Here is a 12825-nt window from a genome sequence, read left to right as displayed (position 1 = left end):
TAATATAATTCATCTCATATATGATCAAGTTGACTCATGAACCTAACGAGTCAAATTATATATAATTCAAGTTCAACTCATTTAGTTAACGAATTTAGTTTTTATCTCATATTCAATTCATTTGATTCATGAACTTTATAGATCAGCTGATCTTCGCGTATGACCAATGCTTTTAAAACCAGACCGAAGATCGAACCGGTGAAGCTTCCGGTTTAAGGTTTAATTGGTTAAACCGGTTAAACCTATGGTCGAACCGTTATTAAATAAACTAAAAATATGAAACTAATTTTTGATAGATATGTCACACATAATCATATATATATATATATATATATATATATATATATATATATATATATATATATATATATATTCACAACTTAATAAAATAGATCTTTTAAAAATTAATTACAAATTTAATACAACAATATCGTTAGTACATATAATAACACAACATACTTGTACACTTTATTTCAACCTTCATTTAAGAATAATTTGAATAAATTAAAGAATTACAATAAAATAAGTTAAACTAAAATAAAGTTCAAATAATTAAGAATACATAAAATAAAAGATAAAAGATAAAATATAAAACATAAACAATCCAATACACTTAACTAAACAACAAAAAATAAATAATATAATACACTTAATTAAACAATAAAAAATAAATTCAAGTTGAACTACGACAAACATATGATGAAATGTGGTCGAAAGAAAAATTATAACAGAGTGACAAAATATAAAAATTTATATGTTTCTAATAAAAACACAATTTTTTTTTTGATTGGAGAATGTATGTTAAGTTTTGATTTTTACATATTAAACTATTTTTAAAAATAAATAAAAGGTCAATTTGATGCATTTTTTTAATCGAATGATTTTATAAAACCGACTCCGGTTCTGTGGTTCGAATCGTTTTGGACGATTCAATCTTGTTTTTCTGGTTCTAATCTGGTTTTGAAAGGTTGACTCAACCAGATTCATCTCCGATTCACGGTTCAATCCGTTGAATCGGCTGGTTAGGTTCAATTTTTAAAACATTGTGCAGGGCGACAAAGCAAATAGCTTTAGCTCCGACCACTATTGAAAGGTTTGGAAGTCAAGAATTTAGAAAATCAAAGAATCAATGTTGATTCGCTATTGGACTAGGTTGAATGCAATGTATCAAATGTTCGATTTCGAGAACTCTAATCTAATAAATGGAGGTATTTTCGAAATTTGACAGATTGTAAAGAGAACATGCGATTGTGGAAAATACGAAATTAGAAGTTGATTTACACCATTTCGTTTTGGAATCAGAATTGGTTGAAAAGTCAGTAATTGTAGAGGACAACATCATATTTGAGCTTCCGAGGTGGAGGAAGATCTGACCTGCAAGGTTAACACTCCAACGTCCAAATTAGTACACAAAAAAGAAGAGTGAATGAAATTTAAATTTGAAATTGTGTACCTGAATTTCTTGCGTGTACCCTTTAGTTAGTATGACAGTTATAACAATCCACTATTTTCTAAGCATGTGATGCGGAGATCTGTTGAATGTATCTTAGATCCGGATTAATTAACTGAACTATTTCATATGATAGTTCTCATGCGTTGTGAGTACTCTAGACGAAGTATAACTCTCTTTGAATGGTTGGCCATGCCCATTCCAGCCCGAAACAAAACTGAAACCTTATAAAATATGTTGTCCGTGTCCCATTTCAATGTCACCAAAACATTATCGAATAATAAATTTGTGCTTTCTTTCTCTTATGAATATGTATATATTTTGGATTTATGCAACATAACATGAATGCCACAACCACAAACTCTTTATTACCAATGTTTACTCCCAAATATGAAGTCACAATGGGTTCCACCATCAACCCCCACAATGTTGACACAAACTCATAATCTCATAATATAATCACTTTTCAACTCCATTAATTTTATAGCTACATGCATGTCCAATATTTAACTAGTGATAGTAGTCTAATCAGATTCTTTCGCAATAGAGTTATAGATTTTCAAAATTGTAAAAAACCCCTTTTAAATACAACTAAAAAATATATAGTAAAATAATTATCTTTTTAATACTCCTAGCATATTCTAAATTTTCTTATTCTCTACTTACATCTACACGTTCTTCTTGTGTTTTTTTTTTCTTTTTTGTAATAGATTTTCTCTATTCAACACCCAAATGATTACTATTTCAACTACACCCACCAAAGCATGTCCACAGATTCTTTCAAGTTCCGTGCATTATTGTTCTTCCCACTATTCATTCTTTCTAAATCACCAAACTAGCCTTGCCCTTTTCCTTATTAATCCATACAAAATAAAGGGTATTAAAGGAAATTCATAATTTTCCAAGTCAAATAGTATCTATCAATAGGTTTATATTCATTATTCCCTGTCATATCAAACTCTGTGCTAGTGTAATGCAACCTTTCATATGTACCTTTCGTTTCTAAATAGAACAAGAAAATTACTAAAACAAACAAAAAAAAAAGATAAAACTTCATATGGTTGTAACTGATTATAAGCACTTAACTTGGTTGGTTTTTATTAACATGTGTAAAAGAATCAAAACTAGTATTGACTATTCTTATAATCTCTTTAACCAACCATTTTAATATTTTGATATAAAATTGAACTGTTTCTGTTTTTTTAAGAATTAGCTGAGATAATATAGAAGGTGTTTGTTGAGTTTGTGAATGTTTAGATAGAATTAGACATGTTTTGTAAGAGAGAGAAGAACATGGAGGATTTTAAGGAAGAGAAATGTTATGTTGAAACTGATCCAACTGGTCGTTATGGCAGGGTAAGTTCTAAACTACTATGTTTTTTTTTTGTTGCCTGTTTTGTGTTTTGTTTTTTGTGTCATGTGTTATATCATGCAAGTTTAAGGTTGTTATGTATGTTTCATAAGTATGTTGTTTTAGAAGGGACCAAGGTTTTAGATATCTGTGGCGTAAATGCTTTCGCAATTTCGGTCTGTAAGGTGTTGCGATACTAATTGTGGTCTTTGTGATTGATTAGTTTGGAGATGTACTTGGGAAAGGGGCAATGAAGACAGTGTACAAAGCAATTGATGAGGTGCTTGGAATAGAGGTAGCATGGAACCAAGTTAGGCTCAATGAGGTACTTAATACGCCGGACGATTTGCAGCGGCTTTACTCGGAGGTTCATCTCCTGAGCACGCTCAAGCATCGGTCGATTATGCGATTCTACACGTCTTGGATTGATATTGATAACAAGGCTTTCAATTTCATTACAGAAATGTTCACATCAGGATCACTAAGAGAGTAACTTCCTTTTTATATATTAGGCTTTCAATTTTGTTATCTTTTGGTTGAAATAATTGATCAGGTTCGTCTTAAGTTTTTGAAGGTTCTGTATAGTTATGATTTAACTCTGATGAATTATGAGGCCTATTATGCCACAATTTAACTCTGGCAAATTTGAGGTCTTGTGCTGTAGTTCATCTTGCACATTCTCTAAGACGGCTTTGTAATTGATTGTTTTTGAACATGTGCAGATACCGGAAGAAGTATAAGCGAGTAAGCGTACAAGCAATAAAGAGTTGGGCGCGGCAAATCTTACATGGACTAGTTTTTCTACATGAACATGATCCACCTGTTATCCATAGGGACCTGAAATGTGATAACATATTTGTGAATGGCCATCTTGGACAAGTGAAAATTGGTGATCTTGGACTAGCTGCAATTCTCCAAGGCTCTCAATCAGCTCATAGTGTTATAGGTAAACTACTTTTCGCCAATAATTTTCACCGTTAGTATATTAGTTGTTATGTTAGTATTTTTTCGTTCGTTAGACTTTGAACTCCGAGTCTTTAACTCTTTAGGTACACCGGAGTTCATGGCACCGGAAATGTACGAGGAAGAATACAATGAACTTGCTGATGTTTACTCATTTGGCATGTGTGTGTTGGAAATGCTCACTTCTGATTATCCGTATAGCGAATGTACTAATCCAGCGCAGATTTACAAGAAAGTGACATCGGTAAATTCTGGTTTCGATATAGATTTTGCGATATTAGTAAGAAGTTTGATGATTTATTAAGGAACATTTTATGTTTTAGGGGAAGCTGCCAATGTCGTTTTTCTGCATTGAAGACACGGAAGCACGAAGATTCATTGGAAAATGTTTAGAACCTGCAGCAAAGAGACCGTCTGCGAAAGAGCTGTTGCTTGAGCCCTTTCTTTTGGCCGATGATTTGTCATCGGCTAAGAAGTTGGCAATTCAGAAACCATTTTTGAATGACAGTGAGATGGAGAAACTTCGACTGAGTGATGAGTTTCCTAGAACTGAAATGAAAGTAATCGGAAAGTTGAATCCCGAAGACGAAACTATCTTTCTCAAAGTGCAAATTTCTGATAAGAATTGTATGTATCTTTCTTATGTCTTCGAAATGAATTTTAATCTTTAATTAAAGGAATAATAATTTTCTGCTTTCTGTTATTGCAGGTTCTGTTAGAAATGTATATTTTCCATTTGATATTCACACTGACACACCAATTGATGTTGCAATGGAGATGGTAAAAGAATTGGAGATTTCTGATTGGGATCCTTATGATATTGCAAATATGATCAATAGAGAGATATCTGCTCTTCTGCCATATAGATGGAAAAATGAAAATTCAGATTCCTTCCAAACATTCAGTTACCAAAACGACGATGTCGAGGAACATCGTCTTCATTTCCGCTCAATCTCTTCTTGTTCGTCGTTACAAGATTCAATACCGGATTCAGCCTGTAAAGCTGAGGAAATATCGCGTGGTTATTATTTGCTTCATGGTATGTTTTCTTTCTCCAATCCCATTTTTTTTCTAATAGGCCTTTAGGCAAGGCCATCTCAAGTTTTTAGAGGTCCTGTAAATTAGTCGCAGTTTAACCATAACAAAACAAATACGCTATTTAACCAGAGTTTACCTGTGACAAATAATTTATGAGATCCTATTAGCCACGGTTTAACAGTGACAAATTTTGGGTCTTGCGCAGTAGTCTGTCTTACACACCCTCAAAGACGGTCCTGCCTATAAGAAGGTTTTGATACTGAGTTCGATTCCTACCGATAAACAAAAAGTCTCTATAGTAACATGAGAATCTTTTATTGCAGATGATTTGCATGATGATAACAGTTCAAGATGCTCTTCACAAGGGACATATTCAAACTGGAACTACTATTCTATGGATGATCATGAACACAATGTACCTTCGATCCGAAAAGATTATAACCTTCCCATCATAAAGAGTCACAAGGGCACAAGATTTTCACCTGGTGAAGAGTTGAGCAATTGCAACCATGGTAAAATTTTAGGAGGATCACAAAATCCCTCACCTAGTAAAAATAAGATGATGATGGAAAATCGAAAACTGACACGGAACAGGTCATTGATCGATACGCGGAGCCAATTGTTACACAGATCATTGGTTGATGAATTGAACAAAAGAAGACAATTCAAGACTGTTGGTGCTGTGGAGAATATTGGATTTCAGTCACCTTATGATGATTCTATATAATAATACTCAAAGTTTGTATATCTTGCTTTAATAAGAGTGTGGCATGGTATAAAAAAATTGAAGAGTCATAGTAACATTTAGATTTGAGTGTCTCTTGAATATTGAATTAAATAGATGAAATGCATAGTCTTGTGTGTGTGTGTGTTATGTATGAACTTGAGAAAATTTTTAAGTTCATTTGTGATGTGTTATCATACTTAGTTTTGGAACATACTTTGAATATGTTTATATGAGAATTCTGAATTATAAAGATTTAAGAACCATCTGGCTAAACTTCTCAAGGTCAACAGAAGTCTTGTACTATTATGTATAATTGAATTTTGTGCATTGTTATGGTGATATGAGTTTTCTTTATAGCAATCAATTATTGATGCATTGGATTTGATAGTTTCTAAATCTGGCTAAGCATCCAAACAACAATTCAAGGTGTACATGTGCTTAGTTAACTTCACAAGTAGAGTTCATAGACTTTCCATTTGAACTATTTCAAGCTAGACCTTATAGCACCTAAAGGAAAATAAAAAATCGACAAATCATCAAGTTTTGGATCCAAGGGCATTTTTTGTTTGACCATTTTGATCATTGCTAATTGATGAGAATGGTTTTCAGGTGAAGACTAGTCTCATATTTGTCTAAGTAGATCTAGGGTGGAGGGTGACATTTGAACTCCAAGAAAGAAGAGGTGATATACATACAAACACTCTATTATTATATTCAAACTAATATTAGATTGAATAGACCTAGGGTGGGGTTTATAAACTCAATTGAGTGTACACTCTTCTGCGGTGGAATCAGAGTTGTTTTGTAAACGATGAAATAGTGCTTTACTACAACGAATTTGAGTTTCCGGTGACCTACAAGGTTAGCACTCTAACGTTTAAGTCTTTGACCTCTCAAGAAAGATTGTTCTATAGGATTGGAAAGAGATACCACTGAGATTGGGACTAGATCATTGTCTGTTTGAGGAGAAAGAGGTAGAGCTTTAACAACTTCAACAAATGCAACAACGACTTATTGTTGAACGTCGAATCGAGAGGCTTTGGATGTCACTATGGTTGATGAATTTAAGAATGAATTTGTTGGAAGAGGAAGCTAAAACTTTAAGGAAGAAGATCAAGAAAGAGATGTGATCCTTCTAGGGACGAGATATGTACCTCTAGATTGGAATAGATCTGAATGCGGAAATACGCATGAATCAGATATCGAATCTCACAGGCGGCACAATTGTTTTGCGATGGATTCAGAGTTGTTCGATGAACTATAAAGTAATGCTTCGCTACAGAGGATTTGAGCATCTGTTGCGGCAGAGAAGGAGACTGACCTGCAAGGTTAGCACTCAAACGTCAAAGTCAATGGGAAAATGAAAAATAATATAAGTGTGAGAATGAATTTGAATATCTGTAAATAACGCGCTTTTCACTTTATATATTGGAGACAATTATAAAAGGATATGCGAGGAACGGAATGCATTATGCGGACACCCGTCCGATTAATCTGGACGGTGGGTTACACATCATAGGATGGAATTATATGTTTTGGATGATAACAACGACACACAAACCTCATTTCTTACATTCGCTTCCTTCACTTTTCACTTTTACCTCTAGACCTTTCATCTTGAGTCTTGCGAACAACTCATAGAATATATCTTTCTTTTCTAATATGTCATATGATGTTGATCACGCGGTGTTTGTCAATATAAAAGGTACACTAGCATGGATTGACACTGCAACGCTTTAGCGTTTACTCTCTCTAAGTCTTTGAAACTAATGAATTTGGTCAAAGAAGACTTTTAATAATATACCCCATTAATGCCTATTAAATCCTTACTATAAAATGTGTGGAGCAGAATCACCAAGTCTAAATCTGTCTCTTTTGAGAGATGCATGGCCTTAAACTTTTAGGCTTTAATTAATAGATACGAGGATTTGAATAATTAAAAATCATACTGCTTATCCCTTGACTTTGAAGCATAGTAATATTGGATCTTAGTAGAATCATGATGCTTTATAGTCTTAGTAAGCTATATTAAAAAAACATTTTATAAGGTGGTAGTGACAAGCAAAATTTTGTATGCAACTTTGATTGTGAAACACAAATTTATAAATTGAGGTGGATTGAATTGGAGCTAGCTAGAGTCGATTGCGTGTCTATAGTAGATTTTTGAAAGGAACTTGACTTAATTAATATGACTTTTTTTCTGTATGTAAACTGTAAAGTGACTTATTAACTGTGCAACTAAAAACATAATGTATAGTTGGACTAATGAACTATTTTCTTCAATTCTAATGTGGTTCTCCCTTTGAATATTTCAAGTTTCTACCAGCCTGTTTTGCGCTTTGAATTGTGATTGTCTTATGACGACTGCTAAAACTTCTAGCTCAATTTTTTTTCTTATGGGTTCTTTCAACCTACATTGTTCATAAAGATGATAACGGGTTGGGTCGGGTGTGAGTTTTACACTATCCAACTCACACTCGAAATCGGCACTCCAACTCAAACTCAAATGCTATTTGGATGAAAAAATAACATCCACGCCCACATCCGTTGAGTTCGGATTTTTTCACCCATAGTAAGTTGTTTTTTTTACTAAATCAACCATCAATATTACACAAAATTTTGTTCAGCATAATAATATAAAATACTTTGAGATTGACCAACATTTTGCCAAAAAAAATAAATGAATCGTGGATTGACAACCACTTCGATTATTGTCGGTGTAAATATGAAACATTAAATTGTCTGATTCCACTTAATTTTGACCAAGGACTTAACAAAAATCCGCATACCTTCTATATGATTATCTTTCATTCAACTAAAAGATATGCGAATAACTCTAAATTCGTGTGATCGTGGTTTTTTTTTATTAAATGTTCAACAAATTTAAACATTTTTTTTCTCCTTTTTACAGTTGAATGGTGATGCAATACTAGTACCCATACTTCCTAGCTAAACATATGAATGAGATCTACATTAGGAAGACATTTGATTTAAGTTGCTTTCATATGACACCAAATGCGAATTTTCAAACATCATCGCACAGTTTATAGTTCATTCACTATGTCCAACGTTTTGATTCACAATGTGGGTGTCATTTTTATTTCTAGGAATCGGCTATAGCCCTAATTCATGACATGTCAATTACTCTTTATACTGAAGTTGTTAACACAACTTTACCATGCTAATTGGCTCAATTTGCAAACCCTTTAATTAGCATCCAGTTGTTGGCATTATTTTCAACAATCAATTTATATAACTTTTCCAACAATGTTTTAAATGAATAATATAATTTAAATAGATGATTAATCATGTGTTTAAAAGATAATTATTAGATATTGTTTTGGTCGGCTAAAATAGTCTCACATTATTTAAGAATTGAGATTAATGATAGTTTATATACAACCTACACATACATCAACCTAACGATACACATTTTCTAAAGGACAAAGTCATGACAGTTCTCACACCTAAAACAGACAATATCTTCTTGCCGCTGTGGTAAGGACTTGAGTTCTATTGGAACATTGGCGCCGCCTACTTTGCACCGTGCCCCTTAGTTTCGACTGAGGGGCAACTATTAAGAAATCGAGGCTAATGGTAGTTTATATACAACACTCATACACTTTAGCCCATTTAGACGTTTTTTTATAAAGGAGAAAGTTGCAGCCACAATAGCGTTGACTTGAGTTCAACCATAACATTGATGTCATTTGTGTGAACTCGAAGTTTGTACGGTACCCCTTAGCCTAAACTAAGGGTAACTGCTTATAAATTGAATCTAAGTGTATTTTATATACATCACTTACACACTTCAATCCAAAGAGACACAATTTTTTAAAAGGACATAGTTGTAGCCGCAGTGGTCACTTCAATCCAAAGAGACACAATTTTTTAAAAGGACATAGTTGTAGCCACAGTGGTGCGGATTTGAGATGATTGGCCACAAATTCAAATGCGATTAACCACAATTTCTAAGTATTCAAATTTACATGTAGTTGATCATCTGAAAACTATGATTAACCTCGTTCAAATGCACAGTTAATAAAATTATGTTAATGATTAATGAGTTTCAACATCTGAAGAATAGGAAAATGAGTTTGATCAATATAGTGATTTTAAATAATTACAAGACTTATAATTATGCATTGAACATTATTAAAATTTTTACATTCTAAGTTGAGCCATATCATACCAAATTTGCTCAAAAGCTTTAACAATAAGATCATGATATTCACTTGAATTAAGTGAAAGATAGCAAGCAAGTAAATTCTCCAAATCCTTTGACCCTCTTATATTATTCTCAACAATCATCTCCACCATTGATTCCTTGAAATCACTTATTGGATCAATTGATGACTTAACAACAGCAAATCCATCTACAAACCCTCCCTCATTCCTTGTAACACTCTTTCTTCCACAACCTTGAATTTTTCTATTACCAAGTTTTGGAGAATTCATTCTAAGCCTTATACCTTGAGAAGAATTAGGAGAAGCTCTTTTACCTATTTGACTTTTTTTCCTCCTTCTTTGATTAACTTTGATAGAGGAGAAAGAATGGCCGATTTTTCGCTCGTCCGAAAATCGCTCGTCCGATTCGATCGAGCATCGAGATTCGATCTCCTCGACGATTTTATCATCGTCAAACTTCACTTGCTTTGTCAATATTGGAGCTAAACCGAGTTGCGAAAATGCATCAAAAGATTCAAAACCATCTAAGTGTTTAGAATTTCCTTGAAAAGATTCATTGTTCATGTCTATGATGATATCATTAGTTGAAGAGCTAACTCTACAACTACAATTAAGCAAATCCGGAACCGAAAAGCTATCACAAAATTCGGATTCAGAAGAAACACATTGATTATGATAAGACTCACAAGAAGAATTTTCAATTGAAGACAAATCATGTTCTTGTGATTGAACTTGAACTTGAACTTGTTCAAATGGTTGACAAGATTGAGAAGGCTTGTAAATAGTTTTTCTTCCAACCCTTCTCTTTGAAGACATTCTTGGTGAATCATTGGATGGAAAGTTCAAATCTTTGACATGATTTGGTTTGTTAAATAACTTACCAACCCTCATTGGTTCATTTGAGAAATAATGTGAAGAATACCTTGAATTTTGTGACCTTTGAGATGTTGATGTTGGTGAAGTTATTACTTTGTTCTTCATATATTGTGATGAACCATTTCTTTTCCTTGATGATTTGCTCATATCTTTTAGCTTGTAAAACCAAGCATTTGGTATCATATCTGAAAATTTGAACTTGTTATTTCCCATAAGAGATAATTGATCTAAATTTCTATGAAAGATGTATGAGGATAGAACAAAAATGGTTTATAAGATGGAAAGTTAAAGTAAGTGGTTTATTAGAAAAGTCATAAAATGAAAGTAAAGGGACCAAGTTTGTCTACCAAATTGCTTTATCTCATCATTGCTACCAGCAAACATGCACAACTGTTTTACATTAGTATAACATTATTAGTTTTTTATATTAAGGTTCATGTAAATAATTATCTTATAGTAATAAGTGTGATATAGTTTGCATGAAATTTTCCTAACATATGCTAATTATTATCATTATGTAAAAGGAAATTCCATGAAAATATTTGGAGGATTATATTTATGGTAAAGATTTTTAACTAAATATAAAGGATAAATTTGATACTTGTATTTTTAGTGGGCCAAGGTCCAATCCGTTTTAGAAACTTGGTCCAATTTACGACAGATTCGTGTTCAATCATATACTCCGTGTTCGGTAGTACATATGATTAAATCTCGTGATCGAATCAACGACCCCCTAACTACAATCAGAGGACATTCTGTGATTAACGCAAAATTTTCACAACTGCATAATTTTATAAAATCTAAAATCTCTTACACGACATCTATACAAAGGACTCTAGCTCCAAATGAAATTAATGTTTTTCTTAATTTCAACTATCGTGTTTAGACCCACTCAAAATCTATAAAGTAGTGACATTAACATAAATAAAAATTTGAAAAAATTAATTAATCGAATATAATCACATATATTATTGTCGGACATGACATGTGTCGGACACCCGATCTGACACACATTTAATCAAAAGTATCAGTGCTACATAACTCAAAATTACTTGTATTGGAGTAAATGAATAACTTGAATTTGTAATTAAGGAGACTCAAGTATGAAAGTATAATTCTGTGGTACAACTATTGAACTAGAAGGTCAAAATCAAATCATACATGTATCATGTTCTATGTTTCAAAAAATGTTTTGCATTCATTCTTTGCTTACGTATTGTTTCTCTGCTTTGTCTGGACTGCAAATATTTTTGCTGTCAGATGAAGGATTGAAATTCATAATATGGTTCACCACGCTGTGTTTGGTGCATAAAATTTGACCTTGAACAAATAATCATTGATTCAGTCCCATTTATTCCTCAATTCTTGGCTTTATGAATCATAACATTCTTTGCCTTTTTATCCTTAATACACCCCACATGCCTAGTGCTTCCTTAACCTTCTCTCAAACTATTAGATTCGTTTTTTCTTTTTCTTTTTTTCTATTGTTTTGTCTATTTTGAAATGACACTACAGAATCATGTTTTTGTCTATTTCCTTGGTTTCTTAATTGTCAAATATATGTATGAAACTTTAAAGTGTCGGTGTAACTTATTGGGCCTCTTTTTAGCTTGAAACTTAACTATGGATCCACTCATGGTGGGTATATCATGAAACATAGTTAACTATACTATACATTTTGACATCTACCCCTCTCCCCATTTTGTATTTCTCATAGTGGTAGTAGACATAGATATACCTTCAAATTCAAATGTTTGGTGAACATAAGTTAATATCTTAGGTTTTGACTTAATTTATTTTAAATGATGTTATAATGAAAACTAGAATTGTACTTAAGATCTTCAAATGATGTTAAAATTAAAACTAGAATAGATGTATTGTATTTAAGATCTTCAAAATAGTAATAAAAAAAAAAAAAAAGATCTTCAAAATATTTTTCAAGTCGTTAGAATCTTAAGATGATATAGTCCTAGGTGTATGATAGCTTTTCAAAAGAGATTATGTGAAAAGTCCTAGAGAAGTAAAGGGGTTAGAATTGCCTATATTCGAGCTATCCAAGATAGAATGGGTATTTACTAATGTACGAACTTAAGGTGGAGAGACATATGATTTCTCCAATACAATAGGAATGCACCAATGTTCAACTATAAACTCCTATCTTTTTACTTTAATTTTGGATGTACTCACGAAACACATTCAAGTGTTAGAACTCAAATGTATGTTTTTTGCAGA

The 12825-nt window shown here is 32.5% G+C and overlaps 2 protein-coding genes across 2 annotated transcripts; one reads left to right on the top strand and one right to left on the bottom strand.

Moving 5' to 3' along the window:
* The first annotated feature begins 2420 nt into the window (after positions 1 to 2420).
* LOC131620826 (probable serine/threonine-protein kinase WNK4) lies at positions 2421 to 5893 on the top strand. The gene is made up of 7 exons (XM_058892000.1): positions 2421 to 2806; positions 3025 to 3290; positions 3524 to 3747; positions 3851 to 4008; positions 4088 to 4391; positions 4474 to 4803; positions 5126 to 5893. Exons 1-7 carry the CDS (start codon positions 2720 to 2722, stop codon positions 5527 to 5529), a joined length of 1773 nt encoding a protein of 590 aa, XP_058747983.1. The 5' UTR covers positions 2421 to 2719; the 3' UTR covers positions 5530 to 5893.
* A 3682-nt stretch (positions 5894 to 9575) lies between these two features.
* LOC131617458 (transcription repressor OFP2-like) lies at positions 9576 to 10957 on the bottom strand. The gene has a single exon (XM_058888744.1). It carries the CDS (start codon positions 10804 to 10806, stop codon positions 9694 to 9696), a length of 1113 nt encoding a protein of 370 aa, XP_058744727.1. The 5' UTR covers positions 10807 to 10957; the 3' UTR covers positions 9576 to 9693.
* Between the last annotated feature and the right edge of the window lie 1868 nt (positions 10958 to 12825).

This window comes from Vicia villosa, linkage group LG7, assembly GCF_029867415.1.
Source record: "Vicia villosa cultivar HV-30 ecotype Madison, WI linkage group LG7, Vvil1.0, whole genome shotgun sequence".
Taxonomy (NCBI): Eukaryota; Viridiplantae; Streptophyta; class Magnoliopsida; order Fabales; family Fabaceae; genus Vicia; species Vicia villosa.
This window is presented reverse-complemented; position numbering and strand designations above follow the sequence as displayed.